Source organism: Setaria italica, chromosome V (assembly GCF_000263155.2).
Source record: "Setaria italica strain Yugu1 chromosome V, Setaria_italica_v2.0, whole genome shotgun sequence".
In the NCBI taxonomy this organism is placed as follows: Eukaryota; Viridiplantae; Streptophyta; class Magnoliopsida; order Poales; family Poaceae; genus Setaria; species Setaria italica.
Genome location: NC_028454.1, coordinates 98,997 through 116,272, shown reverse-complemented (window position 1 = coordinate 116,272; position 17,276 = coordinate 98,997). Strand labels below are relative to the sequence as shown.

The 17,276-nt window shown below is 50.4% G+C and overlaps 2 protein-coding genes across 2 annotated transcripts; both read right to left on the bottom strand.

Moving 5' to 3' along the window:
- Window positions 1–4,169: 4,169 nt before the first annotated feature.
- LOC101769358 lies at window positions 4,170–5,055 on the bottom strand. Its single transcript, XM_004967259.3, has 2 exons — window positions 4,549–5,055; window positions 4,170–4,467 (listed from the first exon to the last, which is right to left on the bottom strand). Exons 1-2 carry the CDS (start codon window positions 4,936–4,938, stop codon window positions 4,351–4,353), a joined length of 507 nt encoding a protein of 168 aa, XP_004967316.1. The 5' UTR covers window positions 4,939–5,055; the 3' UTR covers window positions 4,170–4,350.
- Window positions 5,056–15,241: 10,186 nt separating this feature from the next.
- Window positions 15,242–15,831, bottom strand: LOC101768952 (stigma-specific STIG1-like protein 1). Its single transcript, XM_004967258.2, has one exon. It carries the CDS (start codon window positions 15,741–15,743, stop codon window positions 15,351–15,353), a length of 393 nt encoding a protein of 130 aa, XP_004967315.1. The 5' UTR covers window positions 15,744–15,831; the 3' UTR covers window positions 15,242–15,350.
- Window positions 15,832–17,276: the final 1,445 nt, after the last annotated feature.

Below are 17,276 nucleotides of genomic sequence, written 5' to 3'. Positions count from 1 at the left end.
CCCGCGTTCCGCCCCTCCTGCTTCCACAACACCCCTCTCCTAGCTTGAGCTGCGCGCCCTTGGCGACGGCTGCGACTTGGACGCGTCTGCCATGGCCGCGTTCTCTACTGCCTGCACCCCTGTAATCGATGGTGACCCATGATCGCCGCACAGTGATCTGGCAAGGTGCCTCCCTGTAGATTTTTGTTCTGGAGGGCCTCCTCTTGTTTGCTCCCCATTGTTGGCTCAAGCTTCTCTTTTGTCCATGGTCTCCCCACCTCTGAGCTCTTCGCTGGCCTGTCGGTAAGGCTCATTTGTGCCTCGAAGTGCCTTTTGTACCTATGGTGCCAATCAAGTTCTTATGTCTAACACACGTCGCCTTCTTATTTGCGGGTGGAACGTTCGGGGGCTTGGCGATGCGGACAAGTGCACGGACGTGAAGAGCAACCTTGCTAACCATGGCTTTAGCATTGTTTGCCTCCAGGAGATGAAGCTCACTACGCTGACGATGTTTAAAGCTGCTATCTTCCTCCCCCCTAGCGTCTCCTCCTTTGCTGCCCTTGATGCCAACGATGCATCCAAAGGAATCATCATGGCCTGGGATCGGCGATGCTCACGCGCTCCGTTCCCCTCCATTTTTCCCTAAGCTGCTTCTTCTTAACAGCTACTGACGCCCACCCGTTCGCGGTCACCAACGTCTACGCGCCCTGCAATGTCGGCTCCCACCCCATGTTCTTTGCTGAGCTCGCCTCCATCGCGGGGCAATGCGCCTGCCCCTGGCTAGTCCTGGGAGACTTCAACATCGCACGGGCACCGGAGGACAAGAACAATGACCGGTTCGATGTGGCTAGCACCACGCTATTCAATGACACCATCGACGCCCTCCTCCTCCAGGAGCTACTGTTGCTAGATCGCCGCTTCACGTGGTCGAACTTGCACGATGCCCCCACCCTCATTTGCCTCAACTGCACTTTCATCAATGTGGCATGGGGTGCGACATTGTACAACTCCACGCTGCACTCCTTGCCGCGCCCCATGTCGGACCATGTGCTGCTCCTGGTCACTGTGTCGTCTTCTACCCTGGTGTCACAAGTCTTCTGATATGAGAAGGCATGGGGCTGTGCTCTACCTTCCACGACCTCATCCGCTGAGTCTGGGAGTGCCCCCAAAATACGGGTGGCAAACCGGCAGCGAGGCTGGTGCGCTGCCTCAAATGGACTAAGGCTGAGTGCAAGAAGTGGGCGCGCGCCAAGAACAGGCCAGATGTGGTCCTGAGGGCCTGCGACCTCATCATTGAGGTCCTTGACCTCCTCGAGGAAACATGACGTCTATCCGCCTCTGAGCTCTTGCTACGGCAGCTGGTCTCCGCGCGGCGCGCGCAGGCACCTTGGGTGCTGGCCATCTACTGGCGGCAGCAATATTCCTTCAAGCTCTGCAAGTTCAGGAATGAGAACACCGTGTTCTACCATGCCTCGGCCTCCGCCCGCCTCCGCAGCAACAAGATCCTAGTGTTCCATGATGGTGTAGCCCCCGCCTACACCCATGCTGCCAAAGAGTGCATCCTGCACTCTTTCTTCTCTGGGCTTTTGGGCACTAGCGTCCCGGTCGTCCTCCCGCCGGCGACCGCGGCGCTCCTTGAGCCTGTCTCTGACCTTGCGACTCTAGAGGACCCTTTCACCACCTCAGAGATGAAGGAGGTGCTCCACAAGCAGTCCTGGCCTTGACGGGTTTGGCTCGGCTTTCAACAGAACCTTCTAGCTGGTGATCGATGACTCCGTCATGGCCTTCCTAGATGCCTTCCACAAGGGTGAAGCTGAGCTTGAGCGGATCAACCAGGTGCACATCGTCCTCATCCCTAAGAAGCTTGACGCCACCACCGCTGATGGGTTCCACCCATCAGTCTTCAAAACTGTGCGCCCAAGCTTGCCGCCAAGATCCTGACAAACCGCCTCCAAGGGGCCATCCCGAGCCTCATCTCCAACTTGCAGACTGGCTTCATGAAGGGGCGCTCTATCACTGACAACTTCCTTTTTGCCTCGGAGGTCCTCCAATGCTGCCGCAAGCAGGGGGTGCCACCAATCACCCTGAAGCTAGATTTCCACATGGCTTTCGACTCCATCAGCTGGGAGGCACTTGACTGCATCCTAGCTGCGTGGGGATTTGGGGCTTGATGGCGAGCATGGATGAGCTGCCTCTTCACCTCAGGACGCGCCACGGTCCTCCTCTACGGTGTCCCGGGGCCTTGGATTCCCTACCACCGCAGCCTCCGGCAAGGTGATCCGCTAAGCCCCTACCTCTCATCATCGTCGCGGATCTCCTGCACCGCATGATCACCAACGCCAACGCTCCGGTGGTTCTCCGATCCAACACCCCTGGTGGACAACCTCGAGTGCCCTGTCATCCAGTATGCGGATGACACCCTGATCCTCATCCACGCGGAGGAACCCCAAGTCCGCCGCCTCAAACTGTGGAGACCGACCTCGCCATCAACTACACCAAGAGCACATTTGTGCCCATCCACGTCAATGAGGAGCTTGCATCCTCCCTAGTCGGCATCCTGGGCTGCGTCGTAGTGAGCTTCCCCAGACATACCTTGGCCTCCCGCTCTCTGATGCCAAGCTGCCGGCGTGCGTCTTGGATGAGCTCACCATCCCTGTTGAGCAGTGCATCCCCGGCTGGCATGTCCACCTCCTCAACCGCGACGGGCGCCTAACCCTGACCAATGCAGTCATGTTGATGAAGCTCGTGTATGCCATGGCGGTGATCCATCTCCCCAAGTCCACTGTGGAACGCATGGACAAGCCGCGGCGCGCCATGTTCTGGAAAGGCGCTCGCGCCTGCTCTTGGGGCGACTGCCAGGTTGCCTCGACCATGGTGTGCTGCCTCAAAGATGAAGACGGCCTCAACATTGTCGACATCAAGCTCCAGAACACATGCCTCCTCCTCAATACTATCGACAAGCTGTTGATGGGCCACTACAACCCCTGGGTGAACTGGGTGCACTACTGGTAGAACTCCGACAGGCGGTCGCCGCTGACGGCGTCCTGGATGCTGTTCCAAGACCTACTTTCGATGTACAGGGCGGTCACTGGCGTGACCCTGGGGCACGGGGAGTCCATCTCCTTCTGGTTCGACAACTGGTCGATGGCCAGACCACTCGCCACGGCCTTGCCCACTCTCTTCTTGCACTGTACCGCGCCGGAGATCACCACAGCGGAGGCATTCCGCTCGGGCGTTCTAAGGCTGCCACAAGGTAGCCCGCTGGGTTGTCGTCTCGACTTCATGGACTTTGCCTTGAGGGGGTGGGGGGGGGGGGGCGCCCGACGCCTGCCACCTCCTCTGGGGCTCGGAACGCGCCTTACGCTCAAGGGCAGTCTACAAGATGATGAAGCGGACTGGCTGCTTCGCCCCCTTCGCCGGCATCAACTGGGACAACTTCACCGTCGTAAAGGTGCGCGTCTTCTTCTGGATCCTATGACACAGGAACACGCGGACCCATAGCTTCCTTTACCGCCATGGCGCTCTGGGGACGGAGTTCTGCCCCTTCTGCCTGGCTGTACCGGAGGACATCACACACCTCTTCTTCAACTGCCCGCACGTCGCTGCCTTCTGGGTGGCTATCTGCCCTCTCGCGGCCTGGAAAACCTCGTGCGCGCTATCCCGCTGCCAGACGGCGCACTACGGAACACCGCCGTCCTCTTGCTGCTCTGGATCGCTTGGAAGAGCCGCAACCGCATGGTGTTCGACGGATGCAACCAAGGCCCGGCGTCGATGGCGGTGCGGTGGTGTCCCACATCCAGCTCTGGCGCGTCCGCACGCTGTGACGGCTGAACTGCGCGCCCCTAGAAACCTGGTGTATTGACATTGCTGTGTAATCGCACTCTCTTGCGAGCTTCCCCTCCCCCTGCTTCCCCTCCCGATCGCGCCGCACTAGCAATGTAAACTTTTATGGGCTTTGCCCCGTATCAATTGAGTTCAGGTGGGCGATATCCACCCACCGTTGCAGCCTAAAAAAACTATTAAATTAAATAAATAATTAAGAAAGAAAAGCAAAATGGCAAGGAAGAAAAGCAAAATGGCAAGGGCAAAGACGATGGAGATCCCATGCATTACGGTGATTACTTTCTTCCGGCCGGTGACAGTATTGCACTGATCATGCAGTATATAGTAGTAATCAAAGCCGCAGCAAATTAAACCAAACCAAACTCATTTCTTTATGGATTATACTTGAAATACTTATCAACAGTTCCAATATATTAATCAGATTTGCACTCAAAGAATGATGTGTGATTTATAGTAGTAGTATTAGCGAAGCCAAAAGGAACAAGGCAAGCACCCCTCCCTCCACTTGCATGCTTCCGTGTCGATCGATCATGCCAAGTTGCCGTGGCGTTCCACCGGGACTGGGCCATGATTCCCCCCCCGAATGGCGAGGACATAGAAGAACTGCGTCACTGTCAGGACGATCGTGAAGGCCTCCATGGTGCCCTGCATATGCATCATGCATGCAGCAAATATTATACATATTATATATGGAAACAATTAATAAGCAAGCTAAGAGTACCGTACCAGCTTGGCGTTTCTTCGGTCCAAGGAGATCTCCTGACAAGCTAGTCCCATGGCTAGGACTGTGAGAGCCCACGCGACGAGGCCGAACGCCGCCGCCGGCTGCTGGCTGTGGTAGTTCCAGGAGCGGAGGTGGTTGAAACCCACCATGGCGGAGGCGATCCCCACGACGCCGGCGATCAGGGAGAAGAGCACGAAGAAGCCGGTGGCGAAGTTGCCGATGGGGAAGAAAATCGGGTGGAAATGAGCCGGGAGCCGCAGCTCGGGGCCGATGATGAAGCCGCGTTCGATGGAGACGTTGAGCGCCCACCCGCCGATGATGGCAAGGATGGTGTACAAGCTCAGGTTCAGCAGCAGCAGCAGCAGGGCGACGGGCTTCAGGTTCTCGGCCATTCTCTCTTACTGGTAGAGATGCCTAGCTAGCTATATGGTACCGTATAGTACTTGGTGATTGCTAGCTATGGACGACGACGATATGATGGATGGTTCTTGGGAGCCGGCCGGACGGTTTTGGAGTTTATATAGACGAAGACGACGATGAATCAATTATACTACGGGTAGTACTCAAGGCAATGCAGATAGCTGGGAATAATATAATTAAATTAGTTTGTTCTTTGCTTGCCCGGCCTCTCCTGCATGCTTTGCTCTCGCACCAAAGGATCGAATATAATTGGAGAAGGAATAACATGGACAACTCCGGACGGGAATGGATGGCCGTAAAGCGAGGGAAATGTAGATTTTGTATGTATAGATTTCTTGGGATGGATCATATAGACTATAGAGTATGTATGCATATATATGTGATGGACGACGTGCGGGCCAAGCAAAGGACCAACTTCTCTCTACGTGCAGTGCGTACGTGCACATCCCCAACTTGTGCCGGGGATGGTCTCAGGTACCCCAACTTGTGCCTACTGTAGCTAACTTGCGGTAGGATTTAAACAGAATAGGGTGGAACTTCGTTGATTTGGGTGGGATGTCACTGACCAGAGTTGGTAGGATATTGTTGATTTTGTCGTAGGATTTTGATCACTGTGTTAATTAGGATTGACATGGATTTGATGTTATTTGATTGATGCTAGGGTCAACATGTTTGCTTTAGAGATCAATTGAAGGCTTTTCACTATTGCCTCCAATGGTATTAAAGCCTACACCGAAGGCAAGGTTATTATGGGATGTGGAGATAGGAGCACTTTCTTGAGATTTGTTGATGACAAGCCCGTGCAGTGACAAGCCTCCAATTAGTTTATCACAGTGTGGTTCTATCCCAAGAGTTTGGGTGAGGATGTTGGCTAGACTTGTAGACGAATTTAAAGAATTTTCACCGGATGCAATAATAAAGTACCTTTCAGAGCATCACATCAAAATTTGGTACATACGATGTGGTTTTTTTTTTTGAACCGAGAACATGTGGCTACTTTACAAATAATGCTTTATAGAGCGCAACAGTCAGATCAAGTCAACCAAGGGGCAACTTGGCGTTCATGAGTTAGCGGATGGGACAGAGCATCTCCAGCAGATTGCATATATCCTTCCCAATACCAAAAAACTACCATTTGGAGCATTTTGGAGATAGGATTCAGCTCCAGTAGTTTGTCAATCTCTTCCCCAATACCAAATTTTTTTTGCAACTACGTACCAAAAACTCAGCTCCTCTACCTTGATGTAGGGCAATGCAACGCTCTCCCCTATCGGGCAGTTGACCTTGGGGCGTGGAAATTTCCACGCCGCCCGGCGACATCGCCTGACTGTGGAGACCGCCGTGGGGGCTGCCTCTGCTGCCGCATTATGTAATCTGAGATTCACCTCTCCGGGACGCTGGGCCTTCTCCTAGGGCGGATTTAAGGAGGGAGGAAGGGCAGTGCTCGGAATCGCCGGAACGGAGAGAAGGTAAGGGCGGTGGGCGGCGGCGCTGCCTTGCATCGGGCCGCATGAGAGAGATCAGGTCGGAGGGGAAAAAGGAACCACGTGAGAGAGATAGGGTCGGGAGGAAGTAAAAAGGAAAAGGGAAAAAATAAATAGATTTATGACATGCCGGTCCCACATGTTAGGGGAGTATTGGAGATTGATTTTTGGTAGTCTGCTGTAGCAGCGATCTCCAAAAACGCAAAATCATCTAATGGGGATGGAGAGAGAAAATATTTTGGTAATGGAATATGAGCAATCTGCTGGAGATTCTCTTAAGGCAAATGATCATGGGGAACTAATTAAGTGGTATCTCAAAAGGATTATTGGAAGAGAAACGGCTGATGGGATATTTCAATGTATCACAAGGAGCTCAACCCTATAAGCAACAACCTTGAGGTTTTCAAGTTGTAAGAGGAGTGATGATGATTTTGCAGAGGTAACACTTCTTGATTAGTGGAACAACACTAAAAGGCACACAATTGATCGTAAACACCACAATGTTCCTGTGGAGTGTGCCAAATTACAAGGAAGTCATGCAAATAACCTTATATATTCCATAAGAGTTGCCCATAGTTCATATGGAGTAATGACCTAATTTGTTCCAGAAGATCAGACCCTACGCTAAAAGAAAATGTTGATATGGCAATGTGAGTAAAACCATCATCCCTTGATGTTGCATCTAGAAACTTTTAAAGTAACATGTACACATTTCTTAATATGAGTATTTTATTATTTGTGCATTGTTTGTTCATCATGAAAGAGCATCTAGGCCCCTTGTGGGTTTTGGTGATTGAATGACAAAGGCAATTAAAGAATTAATGAGCTTGTTGAGCTTTGGCAAGGTTTTTATTAGAAATATTAATGACAAAGTCAAAGTCAAGCTGATGTCATGTGAAGCTCACAAAAGTAAAGAAATGGCAAGCAACTTGAAAAGGGCAAAAGAGATAAAGTTGCAAGGGCTATTATTTGGTCTCAATAGTGGCTTGCTTGCATGAATGAGAAAAGATTGATAATGCAGTGATCACGGGCTTAATCTTTTAAGAGAAGTGAATATACTTGCTTGCTTGATCACAATGTTGGGATATGGAGTAATATATTTATTGAAGAAATGGATTTCAAATGGTTATTCATCGTTGATGCAAAGAAAAGCTTAATTTGAGATGGCGAGATAGGGTGAAGAAGTCAAACAAGGACCTAGCTACGAGGTACTAAGCAAGGGTGAATGGCAAGTGGTGACATGGGCCGATGAATCTTTGCTAGGGTGAAGAAGCTAGCACTTAGGAGAACTTCGAGGAACTAATCAAGCCATGAGGAGTTAAGCAATTCAAAGTATCAAATAATTATTGAATCATAAGATTGAAGTGACTTGAGGATGTCAAGTTGATTGTCGACCATATATGATGATGAACCTCAAAGTCACTAGCTCAAGGAGGATAATGCTCAAGAAAGAGAGAAAGAAATACTTGGAAACCTCTCAAAGTGTGATTTTGAAGAAAAGCGGCATGATGAAGATGTTCAAGCTCAAGTGGTTGGTATTCCAAGGAATCCAAATAACATATTTGGCGAGCATCCGGAATAACTAGTGAATTACAACTCTATTGTACCACAAACAGTGCATTGATTTTTGCATCGTTAATGCTTTTTGCTGGTTGGTTCCATTATCACAAAGCTGCTCCCAAATTGGCAACGCTATTATTCCTGGGAATATTGATCTAGTGAGCTGGCTTGCATCAAGGTGCTAGACTCGAGACTGGTTACCAAAAGCAGTTGGTATCGACCTGTTGAATGTGTTCATGTGAAGGTCGTGGATCTCCTCGACGATGAAGGCCATATCATGCCCAATTCAATCCTTGAAAGACCCATTGCACTACAGCGGTAGCTCGAGCTCGAGCAACGGCGGGAGATAAGTCTTCTCTTCATTCAGCATTCAGTCTATCTTTGGAAAGCAACAATAATTGATGCACGCAAGATGATGTGAAATGATTTATTGATTTACTAATAGGTTAGGTGGTGTCTAGAACACCTCAAGATGAGTGCTCTCTCCTCCGACTTCCCTAGAGCCTCCGGTAGCACAGCCGAGACAGCGATGAGTTCTCCACCCATATGGGAATGGAGCGATAGAAGTATGGAAATAGGATAAGGTAGCAGCGAGATGAGCCGATTGTGTTTATTCTTTGATCTTGAGTATAGGTAACACCGTATATCAAGAGGGATGCAATATGGATAAATTTGCTTATGTCTCTGTGCTTAAACCTAACCTCCAGTGCTAACATGAGAGAAACACTTGTCACAACACTTTCACCTAGTGGTCTTGGGGCTTGTTTTTAGTTGGAATGGATTGTCCTATGAACAAAATTTATGTAGAGTCCAAGATCATCGAATTCGGAGTCCGGAGTAAAAAGTTACATGACTTGCGCTGTCTAGTGGACCTGCGGAAATTCCGGAGAATTCTCCGAAGATTCCGTAAGTTCCGGAGTTTTTGGAGATCTTTGTGGAATTTCCAGAACTTTTCAGCTAGTTTTAGGGTTCTGGAGTTTCCGGAGGTTTTTCTGGAGATTCCGGAACTTAACAGCCCAACAGCTAGTTTTTGAGGGATGGGTATTTATACCCCTCACCCCCTCCCATTTGGGGCAGCTGGTTCCCCACATGGATTTCGATAGCCCTTTTGAGCCCTCCCATATCTAGGTTTGCAAGAGATTTGAGAAGAGAAGAGATTTGGGTTGAGGGATTGAAAGATTGAGTGAAAGAGAGAACATCCATCCTTGAGCACTCGAGTTCATAGCAAGAGATCTTCGTGGTGTTTGTTACTCTTGGAGGTCAAGCCTCCTAGATGGCTAGACGTCGTCCGGTGAGCACCCAAGCTTGTGGTGTGTCGCGGGAAGTTTGTGAAGGCTTTGATTTCGCCTCCACAATGGAAGAAATCAAGAAGTGAAGTGGGAAAAGGGTTGAGAGCGACCCGACTTCATTGGAAGCACCCAACGGAGACGTAGGAATCCTTGGTGAAGGAATCCAAACTTTGGTAAACAAATCTTCCCTTATGTCTCTTGTGCTTCATTTATTTTGATTTCCTTACTTGTTCAAGTATAGAGTTCATATCTAGGGTTTATGCTTAATCTACATTTCTAGAAGGTTCTTAGCTCTTGCATATGGTGATTCATGCTCAATATACCTTGTTGTATAACCTATTTTATACTTTTGGTCAAAGTCCGTAAAGGGTGTAAGTGATTTCTTAGTAATCTCCAGAGAATCCGATTTCGGAATTTCTAGACAAATCTCCGAAAACTCCGAAAGTCATTGATAAACTTGTTTGAAGTTGTAATAAATTTCAAATTAGCCTATTCACCCTCCCTCAGGGCGACATCAAAGGTCCTTTTCACATTGACATCATCATTATTATAAGTGCCGCCCTATATATTTTTGAGTTCGCCCGTACCCTTAAAACCTTGGGACTGGCCCTTCGATACCTTTTTTGAAATGAACCAGGTAGGAGAGCTGCCAGACTGGAAAGAAAAAAAGGAAAAGAAAATAAAAACAAAACAAACTCACCCGGTTGGATTGGAACATCAACGCGGGTAACCACTCAACTCAAAAACTGCCACACCCTACCAGTTGGATTGGGACATCAACATGGTCTCACCACTCTGCTTGCCACGGCGGCACCTACCAGCATCCACACTCATAGTTCGCCGAAACCTCCAGGCATGGTCCAGCGTCGATAGGGAACCTATAGAAATGAACTGCACCGCACCGAGAACGCCACTGTCATGCGGGACCCTCCGCTATAGTGCCGCTGCAACACCACACTCCACCTAACAGAGTGATACCACTGAATCCAGCCTCTCCTAGGCTACCTCATAATCGTCACCGCGGTAACACAATGCGAGGGGGCCTTGCCACTCCGCCGTTGGACTCCACCTCACTCTTGCCACCTCGAAGAAACACCACGCACAGGGGCCTCACCACGCCCACCATAGTACTCCACATCCTGGATCCATTTCTTTTGTTGCTGTTAGAGTGGTGAGAAATGTTGCCCCACTCCACAACATCTCCATTGATCAGCCAAGCCGGCGCCGTAGGTCGACTTCACCTTGCTGCTTCACTCGCGCAAAAGCATCTGCCGCCATGTCAGCAAGCTAGAGAAGTCGCTTGCGCCATCTTTCGATGATGTATCACATCGGGTTGCTCAGCTCGGTTAGCCCAGCCAAGCTGAGCAACCCGCCGCGGTCCGCTGCAAGCCTAGTTGTCCCATGATGCTATTGCTGCAAGCACCGTCCTCCAACGCAGTCCCACACTGTACTAACCGTTGCCAAGTAACGTCACCCGCCGTGGTCCGTTGCAAGCGGCCAAGACTAACAACCATGCGACAACCCTGACCACCACGATAGCTGTGATCACCTCCTCGTGGCCTCGGCAACACCCGTCCAGTTTGCCACGCAGTGGAATTGCCGCCACCGGTTGCGGCCGTCCATGACTAATGGACCAGGAATGCCACAGACCAAGATGGGTCTCTAGAGATGACACCTCCAAGGAGGGCATGATGCCAATGGCGCTGTCGTCGCTAGTCCAGAATCTAGACAGGGTTTTCACCCAGAGGACCCTGTGCAGCAGGGTTGTAGCTAAAAAATGACGCCCCTAACGGGGAGAAGGATGCCCTAGGGCGCCGCTGTCATCTCTACAAGCAAGAATGCCGATGAGGGCTTTCACCCGGAGCATCCCAACCTTTGAACCCTCACGGCTCGACACTCTCGGCCACAGTCACGGCGGTCCATCCAGGGTGGCGTCGCCGCTACGCCTCCTCGCACCACGCCGTCGTACCTCCACCTCCGCTCGCTCACCAGCAGTCCTCCTCCTCGCTCCGCGCCCTGCGCCACCCCGCGCGTCGTGCTTCCTGCACGCTGGTCCCACCTCCGTGCCGCTGTCCTCCGCGCTGACGCCACCTACGCTCTGCGCCCTGTGTCGCTCCACGCGCAGTTTGCGTGCGGCGCCTCCTCCGCGTTGGCACCATCTCCGCACCGTCATCCTCCATGCCGATGCCTCCGTCGTGCTACTATTCTCCATGGGCCACCACCGGCCGCCGCACCTCTCCCCATCTCCTCCTCCGGCGTCTCCTCCTCCTGGCGGCCGCTCCACGTCTCCTTCACCGTTGGGCTGCTGTTGCCACATGCAGTCTCTTTGCCCTATGCGCCACCTCCCACCACCTCTGCCGCGTGCTCCTTGCTAGCTTCCGCTTGTGGCTCGCCTTCCTCTCCGACCCGGCCAGTGGCTACTCCGTGCCGCTCCCTTCCCGCTGCGGCGCGCTCTACTACGTGCACATCACTGGTCCGATAGCCCGTTCACAACGCAGCTCGTGGCGGGCACCTCCTCCCGTGTCCTCTCCGTCGCCGCCGGCTTCAGCCGCAACCGCACAGACCGTGCTCATCGTCCTCTCCGACCCGGCCAGCGCCTACTCTGCAATGCTCCTTTCCTGTTGTGGCCCGCTCTACCGCGGGCATGTCGCTGGCCCGACCACATCACACCCGGACCGCTGCCACTATCTCGCGACCACCTTGCCGGGATGGGTCGGGAGTGGCGTATCTTGGGGCGGGAAGGCCAGATCCGCCCACGGCAGGGCCAGATCTGAGCTACTGCTGCCCTAGTGCGCCGCCCGGCTGAGGCCATCTTGCGCCGTCTCATTCATCGGGAGCCGGATGGACTTCCAGCGACCCCCTCCAACAACCACGAGGTGGGCAGGAGAGACGGTGGGGGGGTGGTTGGCGGCGGCAGCTGGGGCGCTGCCTGTGTCGCCCGCCGGGGGAGCGATGTTAGGTTCTTAGCACACCAACTTCTCACACAACAATTTTCTATCCCTGGCCCTTCGATACCTAGAAAAAGCAGAAAAAGGCTACATGTGCTCCACCTCCTAGTGTTATTAGAAGCCCCATGGATTGGCCCAAATCATCATGGCATGAACCCTCCTTGGGTCGTATCATCTCAGCAATCTACATCTTCAATTCACACATCTACATTTTTATCTCACTCATATATTGCTTCATCTAACCATTTTTGCTCAGCAAACCCGCTCATTGGTCCCACCATTTCAACCTGAAGAGAACTAAGCCACATTCATTATTTCACCTTGCATCAAAAGCCCTAGATGCTTCAGATGCAAATAAGCCTCATTCTTATCCTTCCACCAGAAATGGCCACAAGTCTTGTCCTCCTGCAGCAAGAACAAACAAAATGCAATCCAAACCCTAAACCCAACCAACAAAGGTGGAGCAATCCACTCACTGGAAAGTTGTTCGGACACTCTTAGAGGACATCATCTATAGACTTTGCTTTATTGCTCTTGAGCATAATCACTCGTACATTATCATCAATATAATGCGCCCCCTCGCTCTGACTTGAGCTGGCTCCTCAGCAAGGTGTGGAATCGGTGCTCGCTAGTCACCACTGGATGGCGACGTACCGAAGAAGAGAGGAGAGTCCGTTTTTGTTACTACTGAGCTCACATTTTGTTTTTAGATAATGGAAGATAAAATTCCGACTTCACACATCCTCTTTTGAGAATGCATCAAACCACAAACAATACAGGAAGAGGCACATGTTTCAACCAAAACATGTAGCCAAGACATCAGAAGATCTGATGTAGCAAGTAAATGTAACAAAAATAAAGAAAAGGTGAAACTCAAAATCTTCAACAAGCTACTCCACTAATCTCCCTTAGCGGCATGTTTTGTAAAGTCACCTCCAAATAAACTTCTCCACATCAGCTGAAAGAAGAACCAAAGCATGAGCCAAATCCAACAATGGCGAAGAGAAAATAACTCCATCTGATGATTGACGCTCTGACCACCAAACCAGACCACAACAAAACCATCAAAAGTGCACCACCACTCAAAAAGCCTCCAAAATGACGCCTCCACTGAGGAAATGACGATAGTCGCCACCACCCCTGCCCATTAGGACAAAGTTTTCACATGAAGACCTAGTGATGGGGTGGATTCAGGATACATAGGTGGTGCCTCCAAGAAGAACAATGACGCCCACATGCATCATCATTGTGGCTGTCGCCAGCGCACCCTAGCCCACCACAACACAACCCCAAGGGTCGACGAGACACGTCCCATACCACGCTAATCACACGAGGTCGAAGCACCTAAGACCCAACGTTGACGAATTGCGTCTCATACCACACTAGCCATGCGACGAGTTCCTGAGCACATCCATTGCAAGCACGACGTTTGTGACCGTAGTCACCGACCATCCTCTGGGAACAGGTTTGTTGGACTGGTCCCCAAAGCTGGAGGGCGTCGGATCCGGGTAAGCTGGATCTGGACGCAACCAACCCGGGGGCAAAGGCAGCCGCCGCGAGATGCCACAACCCTAATAGGAGAGGAGATGGGGGTGGGAACCAGCGGCACGGCCGCCAAATCACCTTGATGACACCTCCCAGCCACTAGGTGGATCCGGCCCCAGGAGAGGCAGATCAGGCTAGGAGCACAATGAATTTGGCACCGAGCAGCAAAATCCAGCCAGCCGTCTGCAAAAAACCTCCGGCATGAGGAAAGATGACATCGCCGCTGCCTTCTTTGCAGCCGGATGGGCTTTTGCTGGCCTACTCGAGTGACGACGAGGGAGAGGGACGGAGGGAGGAGGTGGCGGCGTTTGGATCTCGACATCTTCCTTCCGCCCGAATCGTCCCAAGAGGATAAGAAAGTGTGTACGCATGTGCGTGGACCTCGGTATGTATTGTAGCATGTCTTAAATAAACGAGTCATTATAATGGGATCATCGTGAATTGTAGTAATGGTACGTTTTCAAATCGCAAGAATCACAATCTCCGAATTGCACATTATTCTCGTATATATTGAAAATACTTTCTTATGAGTATATTTTTTTTGTATTGCATTATAAATGAGATAAAGAAAAACAGAGAGTAGCTAGCTAGTAGCTTAATTAGCTAGCAACATGTGTGCCCACCGATGCACGCATGCATGCTGGAGGTTGCTTGCACTGCGCGCACGATCAAGTGTTCCTACTGACTCATTAATTAATTAAAGGAAAAAAAGAAACATGAAATAAAACGCTACTTGTTTGGCCATTACGCTGCCTACACGTCGAACATTATTTATTATACTTAAGTTAATTGATGGTCCGTTGACTGCAATGGCCGGACACGTCATGTACTAATGCAGGAATGTATGCCACATGCAAATGAATTGACTAAGCTGACCTTACGTTAAGTTGTTGCTTTCGAGTTTCTAAGCGTCCTAAGCTAGCTAGGGATATTATTCTGCTTTATTTTTTTTGAATGGCTATTCTGCTTTATTTTGAGTACTAGGTAGCAGATCTCTCTCTCTATCTCTCTCTGGCTAATCCATTCAGAAACAGGAAAGGAAATTAATGCATGTATATTAGCGACGAGAGTAACATCTGTGTTAAACTTAAACAGCAGGGGTATTCTTCAGCGAATTGAAGATGGTAATAATAAATAAAGAAGAAAAGATCAGAAGGATCTGTATATGTACTTGTGTAATTACTAAGGTCATGAGCAAAAAAACCGTACTACGTACATATTACAACATACAGTTCAATTTATTCATGTAGCCGTTAATTGCGACCACGTACTTATACTCATTAGAAACATCATATATATATAGCAGTTAAATCGATCAGATCATGAGACGAACACAAGTATTGTAGTAGGTAAGTGGTGTTTTGGATAACTTTGTCCCAACCCTTTTTTCTCTTCTTCTGTATGTATAGTAGTACCAGCAGCAGGAGCTCAACAATAACCGAAACAATAGAAATTAACTTAGACGACGTAGTATATACGTACTGCCATTAATTTTATTTCTCCATGGACGGATAATAATGGATCGCATGATGCATATACGCAGAGATCGAAATCATCTTCACGCCGCGTAGTCGCAGTAGCCGTTGGTGCACTTGGTTCTGCACCTGACGCCGCAGCCGCCGCAGTTCTTGTGGTCGGTGAAGGTGTTGACGCATTTCCCCTCGCAGCAGGTCTGCGTGTACTTGCACGCCTTGTTGCAGTTGCCGCAGTGCTGGAAGCTGGACTCGGTGTCGACGCAGGCGCCCTTGCAGCACGTCGCGCCGGGGCTCCCGGGCTGGAGGCAGATGGACGGAGGCTTCTTGCTGCAGTCGTAGAAGGACAGCGGCGGCGGGAAGTTGGCGTTGGCCAGGAAGCGGCTTCTCCTGAGGGGAGGCGGCGCCGCCACTTGCAGGGGAGCGGCCGCGGCGAGCGCGAGGGCGAGCGCCATGAGAAAGATGGTGGCTTTTCTCATGGCGGGCGGAGGGCGGTGGGCGGCCGGCGGCGAAGCTGCTGCAATGCTTATAGGATCTCTGTGTGCCTCGGCTGGAGGAGGAAAGAAATGGGGGGTGACGAAGGGAGGGGAAGAGTGCTTATACTAATTAAAAGGCAGGCATGGCAGCTAGGCGAGGAGAGTCAGAGCACGCATGATGCCATGGTTGATTTGCACGGCAAAAGCCTGGAGTGCAGGGAGGGAGTGTGAGAAGCAAGCCTGTGGGCGACGCAGTATGCAAGCTACTAGCATCCAGGCCGGCCACCCAATATAATGCAATAGTTTCTTGATGAAATTGCAACGGCGATCGACCTGCTGCTGATCGGCCGCTAACTAATGCATGGGATGGAATTAATGGCTAGCTGATCGCACCCTGAAGATTTGAGAGCTAGCAGCTAGACCTACTTTAAATTAATAATTGTATGCTAGCTCTCCGGAGCCGTTGACCAGCATACATTACATTCACTGTGTCACTACATACGGTATAATTAACTTTAATAAAGAAAAAAGTTATTCTGCCTTACGTCCGATGACCAAAGTCCATCTCTCTTGTTAGGATCGGAGCAGCTTGCTGTCCCTCCAGGGGCACTCTGTCGGCGTCCCTTGTTGCTGCGCAGTGCAGACTACTCAAGGATCGGAACTGCATGCATGCCAGAGTCCAAGAGCAAAACCATGCATGTTTCCAGGATCTGCATGCGCGCGCAAACCATTTTTCATATTAACATTATTGATGTATAGTCTCCAAGACGTACGTATACAACAATAATATACTCCGATCCCTCCCATGCATGTATAGTTCAGCATATATATGACTGCATGTTGCCATGGTGTGTACAAGAATTGAACCACCCCATATGCATGATACTGCCTAGGTGATGTTGAGGTATAACCCCTTCCTTTTCTCAAAGATGGGGGAAGAACGAGTACAAATACAACAAGGCATGTCGCATGCAGGACCAATATTTAAAAAAACACGCGCGCAAACACCCTATGTTTTACCCATTTTTGAAGCCTTAGAAAATTCAGCAAATTTGGAACCTTTTGAAAACATAAATATATCTGGCCAGGGCCGGATCCAAAACGGGGCTGCGCCCCGGGCTGAGCTGTTAAATCACACCTAAAACAGTCTAATCTTGTCTCCTAAACCTCATTTTGTTAGGCTAAACAGCACATATGTTAAAGGGACTCCATGGTCTCGTCCCGAGCTGCAGCCCGGGCCCTAGATCTGCCCCTTTATCTAGCTACGTTCAGCTATGCGCGTGTAATTATGCCCAGCATAAAAATAAACATGTTTGTATATGGTGATCATAAGGTGTACGTGTTACTTATGCCGATTCATCCATAATTGAACTTTCTCCAATTCCAAATCTTGCATTTTGTGATCATGAGGTGTGTTACTCATGCCCAGCACAATTTTATTTAGTCTTGTGAATTGGGATCTGAAATTTGTCCATCACGATTTGTTGAGTGCACTGCCATCTTTCCCATGTGACAATTCATCAGGTTGGTGTTGAT